Raw genomic sequence first — 9,961 nt, 5'->3', positions numbered from 1 at the left:
TGAGTTTTCATGAATTTTAATTAATTTTTGGAGCACTTTTGGAAGTGGCCAGAAATATAGCTGAAGACTTCCCAAAGGTACTTGGTCTGTGGGGATGGTTGGCTGAGTGACTAAATACCCAAGGGAAGAGTTTATGCAGGTATAACGGAGTTGGACGAGTGGACGGGGAGCTGGGCAAAGCTACCTCGCAGCTCGATCAGCTGGAACGGAGCAGCAAACCTCAAGTGAAGTGGTTCAGCTCAACTAGCTGGGTGAGCTAGCTAAGACATCTAAGTCAGCTGGGACAATGAGCTAACAAGCTCTGGGAATGTGGAAAAGGTATGATCTGTCAATGTTGCATAGATCTAGATAGAATGGCTTAGGGGAACGGAACCTCTGATTGTATGAGTTGGTCTAGGTTCAGGATCGACCTTGGAGCTAGCTGGCAGTGGTGTTTACTGACCAGTAGCTGAGGTGATCTGACCAGACAAGTGTTAGATTGGATTTAGTCCAATGGATGATAGATGTTATTCCGCTGTGCATAAGTTGAAATGATCTAAGCTAGGGAATGACTAAGGTAGTCTTGAGGTAAGATCTGAGTTAGCCCTCGCCTATGGGCGATATTTTTAAATAAAGGGCAAAATTTTTAGAGGTTCAGTCAGTGTATAGACCGAGCGACGTAAGGCATCGACCGCGGCCTAGTCGGCCGGGATCGGGTCTTACAAGTTGGTATCAGAGCATGTTTGATCCTGTTACGGACAGTGCTCAAAGATGTTGAGTTCCAAACCGAAATTATTTCTGAAAACTGAGATGACTTGGAACCTTAGTTGTGGTGAGCCAAGTGAGAGTTGAGGTAAGTTTGGGTTTCATGCTTGTGAACGGGGAAGTTCCAAGATGAGCCGGCTTAGCCAAGATACACTCTTCCACGGCAAGACCCTGAAAACATAAAGGTTAGTTTATCTAGTTATTTGGGAATAATAGACGGATTGGATGATGGACGCAATGCAAGATCTTTGTATGGACGACCTGGACAAGGGAGGTAACATGGACCAGGGAGTGGCTTAGGTTGAAAGAAACGTGCAGCACTCTCTTGGAGGTAAATGTCATCCCTTGGTGGCCGTTCAAAACAAGTGAGCATATGCAATGTTCATGTTAGTCTAAGGGAGACGCTACATGGCTAGTACATGAGTGGGCTTGTGATCAGATGGATCAGCTTGGACTCAGTGTAAGTCAAGGTAGGATTCCTTAAGATTGAGTGAATGGAATGGATCAATTCCAAGAGGAATTAGAAACACGATGTTAAGTATCTTAGTATGATGAGGATTGAGGTATACTATAAACACTTTTGTGAATGGTATGGGACGTTCACAGATGTGTGATGCTTTGGAGAATGGTATGGGACATTTTCCAAATGTGTGATCAAACCGAGATCCTACTCATCTAAGTACTTAATGATCGGTGGTGTGGAAACACATTATTTGATACTGGAGCTACACATAGTTTTGTGAGTCCAAGTATGATTGGAAAAGGTTTGTTCTAGTATGGAACATGGGATGGTCCTGAACGAGTGAGTGCGGCCGGAGGGCAAGTTATGAACTCAGTCGGTCTGGTTAAGGTCATCCCTGTGGTGATCTTGGATAGGCCGATGCCTATAGATCTGATTGTGGTCCCCCTCAAGCATCATGAAGTGATCTTGGGCATGGACTGGTTGGGAAAGTATCGGGCAACTCTAGATTGTCACCGGGGAAGGGTGCAACTTGAGAACGAGTTTGGACCCCGATTAAGTACCAAGGAATCAAGCCAACCTCTTGTAGTTTGGTGGTTTCAGCAGTCCAAGTAGAACGGATGCTTGGAAATGGTTGTGAGGCCTTTTTGGCTACCATTTACACTGATGAGGTTGTAGGGGCCTGTGACCCAGAGGGTATACCGTTGGTTCGGGAATTTCAGGATGTGTTTGGGGCACTACAGGGCATTCCCCCTGATAGGGCTGACCCATTCATCATTGAATTGGAACCTGGAACGGCCCCATTATCTAAAAGTCCATATAGAATGGCACCAGCTCAGATGGCAGAGCTGAAGAAGCAACTTGAGGAGTTGCTTGAGAAGGGGTTCATACGCCCTAGTGTATTGCCTTGGGGAGCACCAGTTCTTTTTGTGAAACAGAAAGATGGTAACTTCAGGCTGTGTATTGATTGAGACGGTTGAGTCCCTGAGTGGACCATAACCGTAAGGTTGAGTCCCTGAGTGGACCATAACCGTAATATGATCAAGTCCAGTAAAGGAAGAGGATCAGGACACGACCTACTCGGAGATGGACCTATGGTCCGAATGCATGGTCGAGTCCTTGAGTGGACCAGGACCGGAATATGATCACGTCCTAAATGGACCAGGATCGAAATATGACAAAGTCCAGTGATGGACAGAAGTAAAGTTAAGGCGTTTTAGTCTAGTAGGGACTAAGATCGCAATATTGCCAAGCTGGAAAAGGCTGTGGTCGGTTAAGGGATGATCTAGTACGATTAGGCTGGGATTTAGTCCAATGGATGATAGATGTTATTCCGCTGTGCATAAGTTGAAATGATCTAAGCTAGGGAATGACTAAGGTAGTCTTGAGCTAAGATCTGAGTTAGCCCTCGCCTATGGGCGATATTTTTAAATAAAGGGTAAATTTTTTGAGGTTTGGTCAGTGTATAGACCGAGCCACGTAAGGCATCGACCGTGGCCTAGTCGGTCGGGATCGGGTCTTACATTCCCTCTGGGAGAGACTCCAGAGGTCAACATCGGAAGTTTCTCTGTCTATGAATACAGAGTATTGCTTGAGAAATTCCGATGCGAGCTGTCGGAAACTCCCGATGGTGTTACGACGAAGGCGTGCGAACCATTCAAGTGCTGCTCCTTCCAGGTTTTCAACGAACAGGCGGCAGTAGCCGGCATCTTTTTCGCCGTCCTTCAGTCTAGCTCTTCCCATCGCGATGTGGAAAGCCTGAAGGTGCGCTTTTGGATCGGCCGTACCATCGTACTTTGGTACTTTGATTTTTCCCGGATCGGACACCCTCATGTCCGAAATGCGATTAGTAAAAGGGGTCTTCCGAGCTCCTTCCAACAGTCGATCGATTTCGGGGGCAGCACTAGTAGCATGATGGATTTGAGACTTTACGGCCCTCACTTCTGCCGCAGTCTTGGTGATGTAGTCGCGAAGATCGCGGATATCCGATGTATCGTCAGTAGATTTCCGAGCCTGTCGGCGTTTACTGCGAGTGAGCTCGGTTTGTCTTTCAGCCAGCTCTTCCTGTTCGTTCCAATAGGTGATTTCTTCCTCTTCCGTCATTGGTTTTTTAAACGGGGAGCCTTCCCGAGCAGATCGGCTTCTGGTCCTTCTTGGATGTCTGTCGACGTCCTCGTCGGTGTCGTTGGAAACATCGCTAGGATCCAGGTCAATATGTTCGGCTTCGTTATCCTCCGAGTCCTTTGCAGGGGGCGGAAGACTTTCAGGGTTCCCCTTTTCGATGGGAGATTTCTCGCTAGGGTTTTGACCAGAAGGTCGTTCCCGCGCGACTCCTGATCTGTCGAGTGGGGTAGCGAAGTCGAGCCTCTTCCCGCAAATTTTGGTGGTTCCGCGGGGGCGGATTGCTTGGGTCCTTGCCGTCAAGGTATTCACGAGCTTATCCTGTTCTTCCGACCTTTTCTCATAGGTGGCGAACATCTTTTTAAACTCCTCGAGCGTCGCGGCGTTGGCTTGTGCGTTGGCCGCGGATACGTCCGCTACTGGAGTGTGGAGATCGGTGCCGCTGCCTCCGTTAAGAGGAGTTTGCACGTTATCCGCGTCGTTAGTTGACATGTCTGATCGAGAGTGATGTGGCTTTTGCGGGTTAGATTGATCCGTACCCCCCCCCCTCCTTCTAGCGCCAAACTGTGGGAACCGAAATTCGCACTGTCGATTTCCGTTTAAATAAGGAAACTAGGAAAACCCTAATTTCCCAGAGGACCCGGATATATCTGCTAATTACCACACGTCAAGCAATCAGAACACGAGAATAACAACGATAAGAATAAGAAATCGAAAAAGAGAGCAAAGTAGATCTTATTCCGAATCTGCGTATGAGCGTTTACAACAAGGTATAAGCCTGGGCTCGAGAGCTGTCGGCGAGATTCCTAGTTCTAGCAACCCTAAGACGGCTAAACCTAATTGAGTCGCAGCTCGAAATAACAAAAACAGAAAATTGCCTAAATTGCTCTAAGTGCTAAGTTTGCTCTGGAAAAAATCCTCTTCCATGCTCCTCGCCTAGGACTCCTTATATACTAGCTCCAAGGTCGGTTTACGCTTTTACTCTTCTGCCCTTAAGCCGTCATAGCATAAAAATGGAGATATTCCATTTTCCCGATCTTCCAATTATCTTCAAAACTTCCGTATTTATCCGCGGAAACTTGACATTTATCCTTCCTTGTGGACCAAGCGTAAACCGTGCTGCGGTTTTCGGGCTTTTGGTTAAGAAATCGTAGGATGGGCCTCGAGTCGTGTTTTAGATCCCTTTGGGCCGTCTTCCGACTCGAAACGTTTACTACGAATTCTTTTTGATAAAGAATGAAATTTCCGCGGTTTCTAATCCGCGAAGTTTGATCGATGAATTTGAATAGCGGAAAACATGGACTGAGCTTGCTACGGTCTTCGGGAGATAGCATTCGAAGGTTTGACGAGAAGGCATGGATTGATGTCGTATCGATGTTCGGAAGGGTTCAATCGCTACACAGCGACTGAACTTCGGCTCGAGCCCGGTTGCTATGTAGCGACCGAGCTTTGGCTTGAGCTCGGTCGCTACATAGCGACCGAGCGGGACGAACCCTCGGTCGCTACGTAGCGACCGAGCGGGACGAGCGCTTGGTCGCTACGTAGCGACCGAGCTATGGCTCGAGCGCGGTCGCTACGTAGCGACCGAGCTTGGCCGAGCTCGGTTGCTACGTAGCGACCGAGCGGGACGATCGCTCGGTCTCTACGTAGCGACCGAGCGGGACGAGTGCTCGGTCGCTACGTAGCGACCGAGCTTTCGCTCGAGCTCGGTCGCTACATAGCGACCGAGCGGGACGATCGCTCGATCGCTACGTAGCGACCGAGCTCGGTAGAGACCGAGCGAGACGAGCGCTCGGTCGCTATGCAGCGACCGAGCTTCGGCTCGAGCTCGGTCGCTACGTAGCGACCAAGCTTGGCCGAGCTCGGTCGCTACGTAGCGACCGAGCTTTGGCTCGAGCTCGGTCGCTACGTAGCGACCAAGCGGGACGATCGCTCGGTCGCTACATAGTGACCGAGCAGAACGATCGCTCGGTCGCTACATAGTGACCGAGCAGAACGATCGCTCGGTCGCTACGTAAGTTGTACGGTGTCACAATAACTGGCCATAGAGAATACTGTCTTCCATGCTTTCCAAATGGGCTGAAACCATCAGTAGATAATCCAAGATAAACATTTCTTCTCTCTTCCGCAAATTCTAGATATGTTGACTGGAAATGTTTCCAAGCCTTCGCATCTGAAGGATGTCTAATCTCACCATTTGTGGAATGCTTTGCATGCCATCTCATTGCTTTTGTTGTGCGCTCACACTGATACAACCTCTTCAATCTTTCCGTCAACGGCAAATAAAACATTCTTTTGAACGGGATCGGAACTCTTCCCCTCGTCTCCTGATAACGAGGTTTCCCACAAAATTTGCATACATTTCGTGTCTCATCCGCTCTCCAGTAGATCATGCAGTTGTCAATACATACATCTATTACTTCGTACGGTAGTTGAAGACCGGCAACAAGTTTCTGAACCTCGTAGTATGAACCCGGTGCAAGGTTATCCTCATGTAGAATACCTTTGACAAAATCAGTAATCGCATCCATACATTCTTCAGCCAAATTATAGTCTGTCTTAATACCCATTAATCTAGTTGCAGATGATAAGGCTGAATGACCATCTCTACAATTTTGATACAAAGGCTGTTTTCCTGCATCCAACATGTCAAAAAATCTCCTATATTCGGGATTTGGTTCTTCTCCTCTATAATGATCATGTACCATCTGCTCAGTACCTACACCATAATCTATATCCGTTCTAGATTCTTCTAACCTAATATCAGGCTGAAGTTCACTAACAGGCTGAGGTTCGCTAGTACTACCATATTCATAACCAGTTTCCCCATGAAGGTACCAAACTTTATAATTACGTGAAAACCCTTTCATATACAAATGAGTCCAAACATCAAAATTCTTTTATAACTTTATTATTATTGCAAGTAGAGCAGGGACATCTTAACATACCACTTTTTGCATCCGGTTGCTGTTGAACAAGCCTCATGAATTCTCCAATCCCTTGAAAGTATTCTTTCGTAAGCAAATTGGTGTTGGGATCCAAATGAGATTTATCCATCCACGAACGATAATAAGCTCATGAAGACATGATTTTCACGGAATTGTTATGACTAAAGAGAATGAAGAGAGAATGAAGTGTAAATGAGTTGAATGAGGAGGGGTTGCATTTATAGGAAATTGCTTACGGCCATCCGACGAATTTTCGACAAAATTCCAATGGGTGTAAAGCAGTCCGTCGGAATACTGTCGGTATTTTCCAATCTCAAACGGCTATACAACGGTCATATATATTTGTCGGCAACGGTCACATGGTTCGTCGGAAATTCGTCGGAAAATTCCGACGGAATACCGACGACGGTAACGGTTATATCTGTTAATCGGAATGTCGTCGGAAGTTCGTCGGTATATTTCGACGAATTTCCGACGACTACAACGGTTACATGTTTTATCGGAATGTCGTCGAAAAGTCGTCGGAAAATTCCGACGAGCCATGTTTCGTCTGAATTCCGTCGGAAATGGCCGACGGAATTCCGACGACTTCAAATTTTTGGTTTTCGTCGGAAATTGGTCGAAAATCCATCACAAACGTCCGACGACATTGAAGTCCGTCGGAACCTCCATCGGAATTCTGCTTGTTTTCTTGTAGTGTTTGTTTGTATGATGAACAATCTAGTCGAGCCAGAATGGCGGCAGATTAGATTCAAGGAGAAGATAAGCGAGACAACCTGATTGAGAATCTATTGGTCTTCTCGGTTGGACCAACAAGAAGATCAAGATCTAAAGATCAAAAGGAGGCACTTTAACACTTGTGTTTTACGTATAAAAAAAGGAAGAAGCGAAAACCAAAGATGGAGAACGGTCGTGTGGTTTAGAGCATGATTAATCCTGGTCTCTTAGCCGGAGTTCTTAACTTATGATTTGACTTTTTTTTTTTACAATTTTCGGCTAAGAGACGGCTCTTATCTCTTAATTAAAAGACGGTTCTTAGCTTTTCTTAGTTAAAATCTAAGAAAATCTAAAACCGTCTCTTAACCAAAGCTAAGAACCCCAGTTAAGAGACTGAGGTTACTCTTGGTCTTAGTCTCTTTATGGTTGATAAATGATAACTTTAAATGTGTCTTAATGTAAACCAAGTGTAATTAATTTTAGGAATTAAACCAATTCAAATTAGGATTAAGAACATCCTAATCAATCTGAATTAGGGTTTTCTTAGACTAGATAGTCGATTTATTTCTTCTTTACAAACGTGTAGTATGCTGAGTTTTGGAGATAATAAACTAATAAAGCTTTGAGCGTAAACTTGTCCTTGTCCATTGTTTTCTCTGTTGGAAAAAGAATCTCCACGTGAATAATCGTTGCCGTTAAGCTAGGTGTACATGTGCCATAAGAGTAGCAACACAATCTGAGAAAAACCTATAGTTATAAGGTGGACAGTGGCGAAACTACATGAAAAAAGGGTGGGGCAGTTGACCTGCACCATGACTTTTAAAATTTAAATGTATTTTCTTTAAATTTTTAATTAATGCATCCATGCATATACAATACTTTGTTAATATATTTTAAGTTTGCTCCAGATCAAAATAATTTCTAGATCCACCACTTAGGGTGAAGTCCATTGTCCACACAAAATGTGCTAGTAGACTCCAGGCCAATCTTCATCCATCTTTTTCAAATGATCCAGGAAAAAAGATACTATCCAAGGCTGTACCACATTTGGAGAGCATCACCTAAAACCGTATGTTTTTGAAAAATTCAGTCGAACATATTACGTATGTAAACTTTTCTGAGATAGTCTTAGAATCTTGACCCAAATAAGTGAATCGTGCATTTCTTTTCCAACAGTTCTCATACCGGTTGAGATAGCGACGCTGTTGAGAAACACCTTGTGATGCTCTTTGTTTCCTTCACCGAAATCCCGTTTTAAACGTTGAAGTTGTTCTCATTTTACACGTTCATTTTCCCTGATACTAGGTTTCAACGTATTCCACAGTTCCTTTGGCTGTCTCCGTCTAAGTTATGGTATCCATGATGGATTTTTATTTCTTAAGCAAGTAGTTCTTCACCTTGACGTATGTTAGCTTCTTTTCTACGAACTCTTGTCTATGTTTCTCCATTGATTATCTATCCTCGGGCTGGCTCATTGTAGTCTTTCTCTACAAGTCTCGCTAATTTATGGACCTCATGAGGTTTTCCAACTTACTCCAGTGTTCAAAGTCGCCATAGAACTCAGGTATCACCAGCTTGTTTTCCACCTCTAATAGCATTCTCTAACCCTTTCTTTTACAAAATCTAACCATTCAGATGCTAAAAAGACTGATATCAATATGTTGGAACAAGTTAAATAATGAGATTGAACGGAACTTTGTTCTTGTTTCTTGAATGGTAGATTACATAAACAAGCTTAGAAACATTCAAATTAACTACTAAATCGTAAGGGCTCCTACATTATCAGAGCTTATTCGATATACTATGATTTAAGTCCAAATATTAAGTCTAATAAGCCCAATATCCTTTGCGTCCCAGTGTTTTTTTCTTTTCAACTCCAGTAATGTCGCTGTAGTTTGAATCGCTAGTTTCCGGAGATGGAGTTGAATCTGATGGAGGATAATAGTATTTGTTCGGATACTTCGCTAAAGGAGATGATCCAACTTCCGGAGGAGAAGAGTATTCATTAGGATACTCTGCTAGTGGAGATCCAACTTCCGGCATAGGCGCGGGGACTGGAGGCGAATCTGCAGCTTCGAGGGGTAGTTCTGGTGCCGGAGCCTGTGAAGATTTAGTCGAAATCTCACCGGAGACGAGTACCAGCATTAGCAGAACTGCAATGATGCTTCCGAGCTTCATTTTTCAAATTTTAACGATGTTTCTCTCCAGAACTTTAGTAGAGACAAAGAAGAAGAGATTTTAAGAAATAAGCACAAGTACATATATATTAGTACGATCGAGCAATTTCTGGCTACGTAAACCTTCCAACAATTACAATTCGCCACGTAGAAGATGTAGGGGAACATAAAAGGCAGGGAAGCACGGGATCGCTGCATGGTAGTTTTCATTCAAGTTACAAGTAAGAAGATTGTACCACGTTAGGACATGTGGTGACAGAGAACGGAGCAAAGCACTGGAACCAATGTGGTCCTAAGGGCATCTGCGTTGAGAGGCCCTTAAGGCATCCCTTAGGAGAAAAGGGTGGGAATCGAGGAAGAAAGAGAAGGGAAAAACCCTTAAGTAAAGGCTGTCCCTTGCTCTTCAATAACCAAAAAAAAAAAAAAAATAAGTAAAATAAGGGACTCTATCTCCCTCTCTCTTCATCCCACTAATGAAGATGCCCTAAGGGCAACATTATTGGTTCTACTTAATTTTGTCCTTAGAATAAAGTAGTATTATTTTTTAGTTAGGGACAAATGCATAAGGACTTTTTTAATTTTGTTGATTATTGGTAGGAAAAAAAAAATCAGCATATTTTATAATATTTTTTTTAATGTGTGATTAGATATAAAAAATACATTTTAAATAAAACATAAAAGAGAAGTTTAACATTAAATTGAAAGAAAAAAAAATTACAACAAACATTTTATTAAATTCAAAAAAAACTTATAAATTACATGTTATTTGGAAGATGCCCAAATTTAGTCCATAT

At 43.8% G+C, this 9,961-nt stretch overlaps 1 protein-coding gene across 1 annotated transcript; it reads right to left on the bottom strand.

Annotated features, from left to right (window-relative positions):
- Positions 1–6,714: 6,714 nt before the first annotated feature.
- Positions 6,715–9,493, bottom strand: LOC111213117 (psoriasis susceptibility 1 candidate gene 2 protein homolog). Its single transcript, XM_048758908.1, has one exon. The coding sequence runs from the start codon at positions 9,166–9,168 to the stop codon at positions 8,818–8,820; it is 351 nt and encodes a 116-aa protein (XP_048614865.1). The 5' UTR covers positions 9,169–9,493; the 3' UTR covers positions 6,715–8,817.
- Between the last annotated feature and the right edge of the window lie 468 nt (positions 9,494–9,961).

Source organism: Brassica napus, chromosome C5 (genome assembly GCF_020379485.1).
Source record: "Brassica napus cultivar Da-Ae chromosome C5, Da-Ae, whole genome shotgun sequence".
Lineage (NCBI taxonomy): Eukaryota > Viridiplantae > Streptophyta > Magnoliopsida > Brassicales > Brassicaceae > Brassica > Brassica napus.
Note: the sequence above shows the minus strand (reverse complement) of the source record. Positions and strands in the feature narration are given on the sequence as shown.

Bases quoted from the DNA above. Each gene is read 5' to 3' on its own strand.
- LOC111213117 (XM_048758908.1), bottom strand. From the start codon at position 9,168: ATGAAGCTCGGAAGCATCATTGCAGTTCTGCTAATGCTGGTACTCGTC.